Source organism: Mustela lutreola, chromosome 5, assembly GCF_030435805.1.
Source record: "Mustela lutreola isolate mMusLut2 chromosome 5, mMusLut2.pri, whole genome shotgun sequence".
In the NCBI taxonomy this organism is placed as follows: domain Eukaryota; kingdom Metazoa; phylum Chordata; class Mammalia; order Carnivora; family Mustelidae; genus Mustela; species Mustela lutreola.
This window is the reverse complement of record NC_081294.1, coordinates 95,724,317-95,737,208: the sequence shown is the minus strand read 5'-3', so window position 1 is coordinate 95,737,208 and position 12,892 is coordinate 95,724,317. Positions and strand designations below refer to the sequence as shown.

The window sequence follows — 12,892 nt, the reverse complement described above, 5'->3', positions numbered from 1 at the left end:
TTAGGATCTATTATATTCAGAGAGCATACATTATATGCTTTATGAAAGCTATTACATGGAACTTTAATGTTGAAAGTCACTTTTACAATAAATATAATCCTATCAGCAGAAGAGGAGAACCAAAGTTCAAAGTCATTAATTCATTTCCCCAGTCAATTCTTCTTCACAAATTTTTAGTTCAGTCTTATTTTAGAAAATAAGAGAAACAAATAGGTTAAACTGACCCAGTGATAGGCAATGACCATGAATTTTTTTTTATTCATTTGAGTATGTGCAGAAAAAGGTATTCAGTAACAAAAAATAATTTCAGTCACTCTTTCCATCAACTGAGAATTTCATTCCACTTTTTCTCTTAGGATTAAAAAAAAAAAGGTTGGGGGGTGGTGGCTGCATACTGCAGAGGATATGTGTATCCTCTAATTAAGTATGGAGAGACCCACTCTAACCAGACACTGAATTCATGAAAATATTAATAGAACATAGGTATTACACATACAATGTGAACAGTACTTTCTACCATGAATTATTCTAACAAACTGGGCTAAAAACATAAGTAGAGCTCCTGGGAGATCTTTCTTGAAAGAAAAGAGAAGAATAATTTACATCAGCCTGTGAATGAGAAGGCGGAGATGTAGTTGGGAGTTCTAAAAGAGATGAACATTTCTAATCCTTTTAGACAATTTAAACATTTTGTCCTGTAAATAACAGGATGGATATAAACTAATTCCTGGCAACCCACATTACAATACTTTAATTTGAATTGGGAAATGCTTTCTAGAAACTGTAATAAGTTGTACTGTAAGAGACAGGTCAAAATTTGTCCAATTCAGCAGATCGTCTCCTAAGAAAGCGAGAGGAAAAACTACCACACGCACAGGAGTTAAACAACTAATCACCAGGCGTGAAGTGAAATATAGTTAAGATGAGCTAACTGGGAGAAGCACCGTACATTTTCCAGGGGGTCCCGTAAATCACCAAGCAAACAACTCAGTCAGTCTTCCTTACTCTGTTGCCTTGCTCTGTTAACACTAAGATGACAGTCGGAAAGGACGGTGAATTGTGTATTGCAGAGTCACAGGTGTTCCAATATAGGTTGTGGGGTCTGGGGGGGAGGGAAGGCAGAGACAAAGCAGCCACAGGCCGGGCTGGCACTGGAGCGAGCTTACCTCCAGAAGTGGAAAGCGAAGAGAGGACTACAGGGGCTGCCTGGGCTGGATGGGGTTGGACTCAGGCTCCTTGGAGTGAGACTGAAAGTTAAAATAATGTCATTCCGATTGGGGAAATGATGGCAGTAAAAATAGCAATGCTCATGTAAGGGACTGTGCTCCCTTCAGGCCAGAATCCCTGTGGCATGCCTATCCATACTCCGAGGTGATCAGCTCACCACTTGCCATTTTCCAGCTCTGAACTAGAGAACAAGGGCAGTGCTTCCTTCGGAAAACTGACAGCCTCAAAGCTACCGCGGCCATTTGCATTTATGCCTTGTCTTTGTCACAGAGCAACTTAGCAGGTACCTTCTGTGAGGTCTGCAAAGAAAATCTAGTCCTCTTCTACTCAGTATATTCTGATCAACAATCAATGGTAAATCAGTAGAACAAGAGGGAAGTAGTTATCAGGCAACAGAATTCAAGTTAAATACTATAGTTTTTAAAAAGGCAAAGCGGCAAACATTTCCAAATAGCAAGATATGTTTTTAAGTGCTTTGCCGTGAAAAACACCCAACATCATTTTCTGTAATTCTCAAGGGCAAGGGTAAAAACTGTTTCTTACATTTATAATAGGTAATGTGAAAATTTCTTACACATATTACTATAAATTATTTAATTTTCTAGAGAGGTTTTTTTTTTAATTTCATCTGTCAAAGGACCATTATAATCCCCACCCCCACCAATCTATCCAAACCATCCAGCCCATTCACCAGCCAGATCTCAAATATTCATCACAGGGTGGTGAGCCTACATTGCCTTTATCTTTTTTCCTTTTGGCCTCCTATATTTCCTTTTTTAGGGAAGAGATATAACTTAAATTTGTCAAATATCCCACTCAAAAATTTTGCCAATGGATTTATCAAAGTATGAATCTAATGCTTGTCAATTCCCAATTATTTTTACACGCCGAAAACAAAATTAGAAATAGCCAGGTACTCTGGTACCAACTGTTTGGCTGAAGTGAGCAGGAGAAATTCCCACGACAGTGCAACGAGATTCTTTTAGAATGTTCCTCTCTACTGGCCATGACCCTACACCGAAACTGGATGTTTGCCTATCTTCGAGAAGGGGTCCTGGATTGGAGCTGTATGTTGTCTGATTCCAGCTGGTTGTGCCCTTTACTGAACAGAGAAATGGCAACAGTGGCTAAAATCAGAGTTGGGCTTATCAAATTCTCATCGGTCCTTGTTTCCCATTATATGGATAATTGAGATGTGGCTGTATTTGTCTTAAACTGAAAGATAAAATTACTGCTCCAAATGCTCCCACTTATTAATAAAATGTCTCCACAACGTTTTTTGTTTTTTGTTTTAATCTTTTAAAACCATTTTCCGGTTTGGCGCCACTACTTAGTAAACTAAGGAACGGATTTCCTTATACATTCAGAGCACGTTCAAAAGCCACCGCTCTTAAACATGCTGTACTTGAACTTAGCAGCTCATTGGAAAACTCTCAGGAATGTCTACTGATACAGACATTATTTAACCTCAGTACAATCTTATCTGTCCCTTTGGGTCTGAAAATAGGCATACATAAGCACTGAAACCACGCCATGGTGCCAAGCTGAGACAGGGATCATACGTGCTCCCAAGTGTCTATTTCTATCCTTGAACCAATTTCTACCCTTATATTGAAAAAAAGAAAAAGAAAAAAAGCAACTTACTTCCTCAGAAATTGTAAAGCCATGTATATGCTATCTATACATCAGAAATTTCTGAGTAAATTAATGATCCATTAACTTCTGAAATACTTATGCATTTGGTTATCTCATATCCAGAAATCCAGAAAAGTGATTCCTGTTATTGCTAAGTCAGATGGAAAAGTCTGAATTGTATCTACAGAGTATAAAACACGCTGGTGTAGCCCATGGCCGCAGTGCCTACAGGACACTCTCTCCTCAAAGGGAAATAGTATTATCTGTGGAAGAAAGTTCAAGAACCACTCCATGTAGCTGGTGTGTTATAAAGTCCCCAAATAATTAAAATAATATACATATTAAATCTGCTTTTAATAAAATCAGTAATTTTTAAGACCCCCCCCCATTAGAATATTTCTATGCAGTGGTTAGAAAATGAATTTACTCAGAGACTGCAGAATTTGCTTTCTCCATGAATGAATGTAAAATTAACTATGTCTATCTAAGAGGGATTTTACGTTTCAAGATAAGCAAAATGTTCACAGTAAATTTTATGCTAACACTACAGTGACATTTAATAGTGATCCCTAGTCTAGCATATCAAGCTCCCTGAATGGAGGAGTAATCGATTTTAAATGTGCAGTAACATTCAGAGGCTAGACCCAGGGGGTGTGACCTGATCCAGCACAAAATCCAGGGAACCCCCCGGGTTTAGCTGATCCATACGCACTGGGTCATCATTGACAAAGTCATAAAATCTGTGGCCTACCTCGAACTCTCACATTATAGGTAGAACATTTGATACAACTGAGCTTGTCTAGTAAGAAGTTCCTTTCAAGTGTATCCTCTTAAATTGGACAAGATGCTAAAAACAAAAGAACAAGGCATAATGTGGAAGGATGTATACTACTAAGTCTGAAAAAAACAAGTAAGTGGGACAACCAGAAACAGAGGTGAAACAACACTGGGGTTCATACCCTGGGTCTTAAGCATAAAAACACTGGCATCTGAGCTGTGCATTTCCAGAATGCCAGAGAGAGGTGCCTTGAGTGCATGCCACTGGATGTGCCATGAGGACGGTGAGGGCTGAACGCTAGGGTGGAGTTAGATAAGGGCACGGGGCAATGGGCAATGGGTAACTATGGCTTGTATGTCTATTATGAAAAATGCCGCAACTCGCAAGAGGGTTCTAAGAGCCCTCTAACTTTTTCTAAGCAAGTACTTGTTAAGAAAAAATCAGTGTAAAATTTGAGAGCAAGGACTGACTAGAAAAGTATTCACATCACTTCAGAAATGTAGTGTTTTTATTAATTTATTATTAACAGAGTAATAATTTCCCTCATATGATGCATATCCAGGATTTAAGAGGAATAATCAATACTTGGAACTGAACAAAGCACTCTCTTCCTGCAGGTTTTCCCTGGAAGTAATCCAGCACAAAATGACTGGGATTGTATGAATTTCAGCTAAAATGTAATTTTCTATCTTCACTGGAAGTTAGAAAAAAGGGTATCTCTCTTTCCCTACCAGATTTACATGTGACTGTTTATTATTTTCGGCGTGCCAAGCACAGACTAACTCACAGTTCCTGCATCTTTGACTAACAGATTTAAAATAAAAATTTGCTGACACTTCCTGCATCACAGATGTTTAACTTCTGCACCACAAATGAGATGTGGGCATTTTCACGGGGCGACATCAAATCAGAAGGCAGTCAGATGAGTTAACGGGTTAAAAAAAAAAAAAAAACCAGCTAAGCAAACACAGATCCTCAACTAGGTAAACACTGCATATGCAGTGGCTGGAGACTGCAGAGAGGACTCAAAATGCACTCCAGTTCATTAATATTCTGTTGCACAAATAAAACATGGATCACATCTAATGAACGTTACAAATAACCCTTCTCTTGTACTCTAATCCATTGTCACGTCTCCTGTTATTCAATGCAGACAGAGGCCTTTCTTGAGAAAAAGGCAGCATGGGGATAAACAAACAGTGAGAGAGGAGAAAAAGACAGCTACACCATGGCCTGCTGAGGCATTCTTTCACAATGAGCTGTTAAGATGTTTCCAGCACTGAGGTTTAGTAACTTTACATACGCAGCCACGCTTCTCCTGACTGCAGTGCAAAATGCAGGCAGGGTCTGGCTCTCCCCCTCCGCTGAAAACCAAAAGCCATGCATTTAAGACATGTTCCTCCACCTCACACTGCGGTGCTCTGAGGCTGGCAGTACAAACAAATGCTAAAGAGCTATTGGTTGCAGGAAAGCGGAGTACCATGCAGAAAGCATTAAAATATTAAAGACAGACAATACTTACTCCAAGGTCAGCCCCGGAATCTGCAGCCTTTCCCGCTGGGCTTTCATGCTTGTTGTATGTTACCACACTGTATTGTAACCATGACACACATTCCCTGCCAGCGTCCTGGTGATGACAGAGAGCCAAAACGAACCTCTAGAAAGGACTGGACTAACAATCTCTCTAGGGGGAGGGGGATCCTGCAAGTTTGGGTCCTTCCACCTCTAGCAGTAATCAAGAGATGTCAGCCGCCTTCCTCAGGTTAACAGCGGAGCACACTGCACTGCTTTCGTTAAGGGAATGAGGCTTTCAGCTCTGCATATCAAGTAATTGGTTTCTGATTTTTTTTTTTTAAAACAAAGTCGCTCCACTCACAGACCCAGTTTTCACCTCAGTGAAATGAAAAGTCCTTTCATCATACAGGCTGGAAAAAAATATATATATATAAAGCAACAGTATCATACTTGGGAAAGAGTTTATCTCAGCCAACCTCAACTATTTCCCACCTCCCAGGGATGCTCTCAAATAGAATCGGGCCACCGGGAGAAGTTCTGTTGACTCTTCCTTTGGTGGAGTTAACAAAATCACTCAGGTGCCACAAGAAAGACACCGGGAATGGTGCCGAATGAAAACAATTAGATTTTTTTCTATATAAGGCAATCATCAGAAAGAGGAATAAACTAACTGCATTAATTTGGGGGATGTTGAACTCTGATGTGAAGCAAACCCTTGTATGAACAGGCAAAACCCTACGATGGGAAATACCAACTGGAAATGAAAGAGATAGGAGCTTGTGTTTTTATTTTTTGAAAAGTGATTTTTAAGAACACCATGGTGCTACATACTTTACAAAAGCAATCAAATATGAATAAGGAAGTAAAGGGAGAACGTACATTTTGGAAGCCGGAAAGTTTCATCCTGTATTTATTCAAATAACACAATTTTGCACAGTACTCCTAACTGGGAACTAAGTGTACTTCCATTGTTGTGTATGAAGAACATATCTGACTCATTTCTTCTGATGCATTTTAAAATGTTTTAAAATTCAGTCACCACCGGTCTGCTGAGAAGTACTTGATCAAATTAAATTTTATTTTAGCAAGAATTCTCACTCCCAAGCATTGCTGCTGGTCCACACAGCCAATCTGTGATCAAACAACCATGTTTGAGTAGTTACATTTAAAAACTATGAAGTCAGGGGCGCTTGGGTGGCTCGCTGGGTTAAAAGCCTCTGCCTTCGGCTCAGGTCATGATCTCAGGGTCCTGGAATCAAGCCTCACATGGGACTCTCTGCTCATCAGGGAGCTTGCTTCCTCCTCTCTGTCGCCTGCTTGTCTGCCTACTTGTGATCTCCGTCTGTCAAATAAATAAAATCTTTTAAAAAGACAAAAAACAAAAAAAACTACGAAGTCAAATTTCATCATTTCACAGACAAAGAAACTGAAGGCGTACAACTGGTGACAGTGCTAGGGTTAGATGCTGGTGTATTTATTCCCCTATCCCAAAGGCCTTCACTTGCAGGGGTGCCATGTGCAGTTGTTCAGGTTGTGCCCTTCACAAAGGGGCTGAGCGGTGGGGGTGGGGGGGGTGGGGGGGATATGAAGCCTGAAGTCCAGCTTGCTTCCCACCCTACCAAACCTGCCGTATCGCTCTGGGCTGCTTCCACAACCTCCACCTCCTCCCCACCCCCCCATTTTAAACAAAAATACCCTCAGCTTTGCATCCATCTAGAGGGTCACCTGTTTCTAATTGTACCAAAGTTCGTGTGGGCTAGAGAAGATTCATAAAATATTCCCAGAATCCTTCTCTAACCCCTAACCCGCCAACATGCTCCAAGGTATTTGTTAACTAGGTAACGACGTCTCCTACTGTGTGGGCTTACAGAAAACTAACCATATCGACTTCTCAGTGGTAGCAAATCCATACCAGGAACATAGACATTGTGTAGTGATCATAGGGAGGCCATTTTAACTAATATGAAAAGTATAACAATAAGAAATGATAAAGATATAGTAGAAGGGGGATCAACTTTGCTCAGTAAAGTTAGGGAAAGCATGAAAGGAAGCATGGCAAAAGTAGGGTTATGATAAAACAAAAAAAAAAAAAAAAAAAGGAAAGAAAGAATTCCACTCTGCCTCCCCAAAAGCTAAATTTTCTGAACTTTTTATTTTCTTAAAATAAACTACTTTAAGAATCACATTAGAGGGGCGCCTGGGTGGCTTAATTGTTAAGCGTCTGCCTTCAGCTCAGGTAGTGATCCAGGGTCCTGGGATGGAGCCCCACATCGGGCTCCCTGCTCAGCGGGAAGCCTGCTTCTCCATCTCCCACTCGCCCTGCTTACATTCCCTCTCTCACTGTGTCTCTCTCTGTCAAATGAATAAGTGAAATCTTAAAAAAAAAAAAAAAAAAAAAAAGAATCACATTAGAATTTTATTCAAAAGACTTCTCTATACAGATCTTAAGTGAATTTTAGTTCCACATTGTCAATGGACAACAAAATAATTTCCCTTGAATTTATTCTTATTTTAAAAATCCAATACCCAACTCCCCATCCTCCTCTCTGTGCCAAATAAATTCCCATGCCATGTAAAAATATCCAGACTCTCACCATTCTTTCCCCCTGAACCACTCTGATGCAAGGAATGTCCTGCCTGGCTGGACGATTAGAATTTTCTTCTCACTGATCTCTCCACTGCCTCCGTGGCACTCTCTATGCTTTGTGGGATACACAAATTCCAGAGTGATTTTTTTCCAGAATAGCACGCCTGTGTTCAAAACACTCCAACAGTTTCTCTCTCACTCTAAGTAAGGCCTAAAAATTCTAGGAAACTTAGCCGAAAAGCCCCAGAAAATCGAGCATGAATAGGAATGACAATGGTAATGTACTAGAACACACCTGAAGTTTAATGCCATGAGTTCAAGGAGAGGATGGAGAAAGGGGGTAAGAAAAGAGTGAAGAAGGGAAGGGGGGGAAGGGAGGGAAGGAAGGACAGATGGACAGATGGAGAGGGAGGGAGGAGGGAGGGAACCAGCCAGTCAGGGCGCCCCTTGGAAGATGCTAGGGAACTACCCCATTCATTGTGAAAACTGGAAAAGGAAAAAAAAATTACTACTTATCCTGATCTCCCTATGGACTGCATTTCATGGGTAAGAAGATGCTTCTCTTTATTCCAACAGGTGAATAGAGAAAGAGTGCTCCAGTTAGAGTACCATTTCTCAAACCCTAATAAATGATTGGATCTAAGCCATGATCATGATGACTGAGTGTTCTGTGCCTCTTGGTGCAACATCTATGATGTAATCCTACGGAAAAAGACACACCACCACAGGATACAATCAAGCTTCCACATCAAAGTGTCGATTACAGTATACACAGGGACAGAGAGACGTGGTCCGCAAAAGCTCGACTGGAAAAAGTGAAAACCACAACAAAGGACCTGGTATCTTGAACCAAAATGTTCAAGTGGGGACGTGAAAGAGACGGAGGGGTTAAATAAGAATGGAGAGACAAATCCATTAATGGCAGCCTATGAACCTGTGTGGGTCCTGATACCAAACACACACATAATCAAATACTTGGAAATAATCAGGGTAACAGACACACACACTGACTGGGTATGTAGTAATATTAACTATTTTAAGAGAATATTGGGATCAGGATCACTTTTCATTTCTTATCTTTCAGAGATACACATAAAAATATTTACAGGTTAAATAAAGTATGCTTTGCTTCAAAATAATCTAGGGAGGGAGAGTAAGATATAATATTAATTAGTAAAAGTAGTGTTACCAATCTGGGTAATGGGCATATGAAGAGTTTGCTACACTGTTCTCTGCAGTACCTGCCTGAAATTTAGCATAATGAAAAAACTGGAGAGTTCTTACCATGCCCACAAAGCTCCATGTGACATGTACACCCCCACCCTTCCTGGCCTCTGTCCTTGAACTCCACTCCTCACTGTCCTTCTGGTACCCCAAAACCACTTCCATCTCACGGCCTCTGCACTGACTGCTCTGTCTGCCACCAACTCTTGTCCCCTGAGTCATCCAAACATCCCATGGAGTGGCTTTTACAACCTCGCTGATCAGGCTTGGAGTTGCAAGCATCCCTTCCACCAACTGTTTCCTTCTCTTTCTGATGTATTTCTCTTCTCGGCACCTGTGACTTGAGACATATTTTAAATTCATTTATTGTCTCTCCTCTATAGGACTGTGGGCTCCAAGAAGTAACTGTGTTCTAACTCCAGTGCCAAGAACAGTCCATTCAGATATTTAATAAATGTCTGCTGACATTAAAATACACTATGAAGGGGCGCCTGGGTGGCTCAGTGTGTTAAAGCCTCTGCCTTCAGCTGAGGGCCCTGGGATCAAGCCCCGCATCGGGCTCTCTGCTCAGTGGGGAGCCTGCTTCCCTTCCTCTCTCTCTGCTTGCCTCTCTGCCTACTTGTGATTTCTGTCTGTCAAATAAATAAATAAATAAAAATCTTTTTAAAAAATTAAAATACACTATGAAGATGAAGTAATTGAAACAGTATGGTACTAGCACAAAAATAGACACACAGATGAAGAGAACAGAACAGAGAGCCCCAAAATAAACCCATGCTTATATAGTTAATTAATCTAAGACCAAAGAGGCAAAAATATGCAGTGGGGAAAAGACAAGTCTCTTCAACAAATGCTGCCAGGAACACCGGATAGCAACATGCACAAGAATGAAACAGGATAAGTTTCTATCTCCAAACATGAACATAAATTCAAAATGAATGAAGACCTAAATATGAGACCAGAAATCATAAAATCCCTAGAAGAAAATGACAGTAATTTCTTTGACACTGGTCTTGGCAACATTTTTCTAGATATATTTCCTCAGGCAAGGGCAACCAAAGCAAAATCAAGCTATTGGAATTAACCAAAAGATTTGGACGGTGAAAGAAACCATTAACAAAATGAAAAGGCAACCTACTGAATGTGAGAAAAAATTTGCAAATGATATATGTGATAAGGGAAAATAACTCATACAACAAATAATCTGATTAAAAATATGGGCAGAGGAGGGGCGCCTGGGTGGCTCAGTCAGTTAAGTGTCTGCTTTCCGATCACGTCATGATCCCCAGGTCCTGGGATCGAGCCCCACATGGCTCCTTGCTCAGTAGGGGGCCTGCTTCTCCCTCTTTCCCCTCACTCCCCCTGTTTGTGCACATGCACATGGACTCTCTGACACATAAATAAAAACTTTTTAAAAAAATGCAGTGTATATGTCTGTGTTCATACACACCTACAAACAAACAAAATATAAGGTGTTGTTCATGTATTTAATGAAAAATAAATCACACACAGGAATATTACTCAGCCAAAAAAAAAAAAAAAGCATGAGATCTTGCCATTTTCAAAAACATGGATTGGCTTAGAAGATACAAGGCTAGGTGAAATAATACAAAGAAAGACAAATGCCATATGATTTCATTCATAGGTGAAATTTAAGGAATAGATGGAAAAACAAGAGAAAAACAAAACAAAACAAAATCTTAAATACAGAGAACTGGTAATGGCCAAAGAGGGGGTTGGTGTGGGGTGGTCAAAAATGATAAAGGGGAGGGCACCTGGGTGGCTCAGTGGGTTAAGCCACTGCCTTCAGCTCAGGTCATGGTCTCAGGGTCCTGGGATCGAGTCCCACATCGGGCTCTCTGCTCGGCAGGGAGCCTGCTTCCCTCTCTCTCTCTCTCTGCCTGCCTCTCTGCCTACTTGTGATCTCTCTCTGTCAAATAAATAAATAAAATCTTAAAAAAAAAAAAAAATGATAAAGGGGATTAAGAGCAGACGTATCTTGATGAGCAGTGCACAATGTATAGAATCATTGAATTGCTACATTGTACGCATTGTACACGTGAAACTAATATAACACTGTATGCTAACTATACCTCAATAAAAAAAGAAAAAAAATCTGAAAAATGAATGAATGAGTCTCCCCATATCGGTACAATTACCAACTAAGGACACTCACCCTCCTTCTTCTTACAATGACAGTTCTTCACAGTGTTTGATAACTAACCAAACAGTACCAGCAGCTCAGAGAGTGGCATCCAAGAAAGAGGAGAGTCAGGATTTGTTCAGACACCACAGAAAGACCCCTACTGGCTGGAAAGCACACAGCAAGTACTAGGTACACACTCATTTGTGTGCAGAGAAGGAACCTAAGGAAACATTAGAGCACTGTGCTATGTATTGGTGGAATGTGGAGAGGACACTGTTTGAAACTACACTGGAATGACTGAGAAGACATCTACACAACAAGGCTGAAGTTAAGCAGCTTTCTATTGCTACAGGGAGGGAACACCAATGTACACTTAATGGTGGAAATATGAGTTGTAAAGAAATCCACTGGCATAGTTTAAGGCTGGGTGGTTCTACACACACTCTAGAATGGTAGTTCTCAACCAGGAAATGTCTCCAGACATGTTTGGTTGTCACAACCAGAGAGGAAAGGGGTACAGAGGCCACGGTTGTTGCAAAACATCTCACCATGCACAAAGACAGCCCCCACACTGGAATTATCCAATCACAAGTGAATAGTGTAACTCTAGAAACTCTGTTATAAAGTTAAGGGTCAATTTCTGTAGGACTCTCAGTGTCATTCACTAGATTGAAACATTTTGGTTCTGATTTCACTGGACTTAGTTTAGGGAAAAGAAAAAAAAAGAGCAGGCATTGTTCACTTCTCATCCCCCGTTTCCTCTCTCAGCAATACTGCCAACCTAAGTGTCTGTGGATGCCTCTGTCCTGTTTTCAGGGGGAAAAACTTTTTATAGCCAGCGCCCCAGAAGTATCTGTAAGTCACAGAAACCTAATTAACAGTGTCTCCTGGCCACACTCAGCCAGCAACCTAGATAGGGAATTTTGCAAAGCAAGATGTACGAAATCCTAAGGCAAGAGCATCATTCTCCCTGAATGTTCAACTATTTATACATCCTTAAAAGCTGTGTATGGTTGAGGAAAACTTTCAGAAAAGATGTATGTTACCTCCTTTCATCACTCATGCAGTCCAGTAAAAATCAGAGCATGTTATGAACATTTTTACTCTCTTAATAGCCAATATTACTCATTTCATCCATTTCATTCAGCACTATATGTGGTGCCAGAATACAGGAGTGGGTAGGACAGAAACCCATCTGTGGAATCCATTTAAGCTGGAGAAAGAAAGTAAGGACACAGATGGAATCATTTCAGATAAGGACGGGTACTGCTCAGGTGCCAGCACAGGTGGGATGATGGTCAGTGACCCGGGAGTACACAGTGCCCTTAGATCAGGGTGGGGAAAACAGAGTGATGCGTGAGTTTCAATGGTGGGATGCGAAGGGTGAGGAGACGGCACCAGAGAACGACAGGCAGAGAGAAGAGCAATTGCAAAGCCTCCGAAGCTGGGGACAAGGCTAAGTCATTTAATGGTCATGAAGAAGGTCCTATGTCTGATATGCAGAAATCCAACACATTGTTACTGAGCATTTATATAAACCATGGCATTATAGGATATGCAGAGATGAATCACACCTAAGTCTGGTTCTTAGGGAATGATAACGTTCAGTGTAGCAGGAGGAAGAATAGAATAAAAGTTCAAGTGGGAACAAGTTTTATGTCCTATGGGCCAAGGAGATAAGGAATCTGGTTTCAATGTTAACGGTATCTTTAATAAGTGGAATTAACTCTTCAAGCAGGCCTTTGTGAGACGCAGCTAATGGCTTCTAAAGATTCTCCAA

The 12,892-nt window shown here is 40.8% G+C and overlaps 1 protein-coding gene across 10 annotated transcripts in view; it reads right to left on the bottom strand.

The window, feature by feature from the left end:
* The window catches only part of MAST4 (microtubule associated serine/threonine kinase family member 4), a 551,227-nt gene that overhangs the window by 203,233 nt on the left and 335,102 nt on the right, over positions 1-12,892 (bottom strand). Inside the window, exons 1-2 of one of the 10 annotated variants that reach the window (XM_059175143.1) lie at positions 5,163-5,543; positions 1,167-1,247 (exon numbers count right to left, since the gene is read on the bottom strand). The exons of the other annotated variants lie outside the window; for them this stretch is intronic. Of the exons in view, the coding sequence (XP_059031126.1) occupies positions 1,167-1,247; positions 5,163-5,209 (128 nt within the window). The 5' untranslated portion in view covers positions 5,210-5,543. Of the gene's footprint in view, positions 1-1,166; positions 1,248-5,162; positions 5,544-12,892 lie in introns of those variants that run through there. 10 annotated transcript variants of the gene reach the window in all.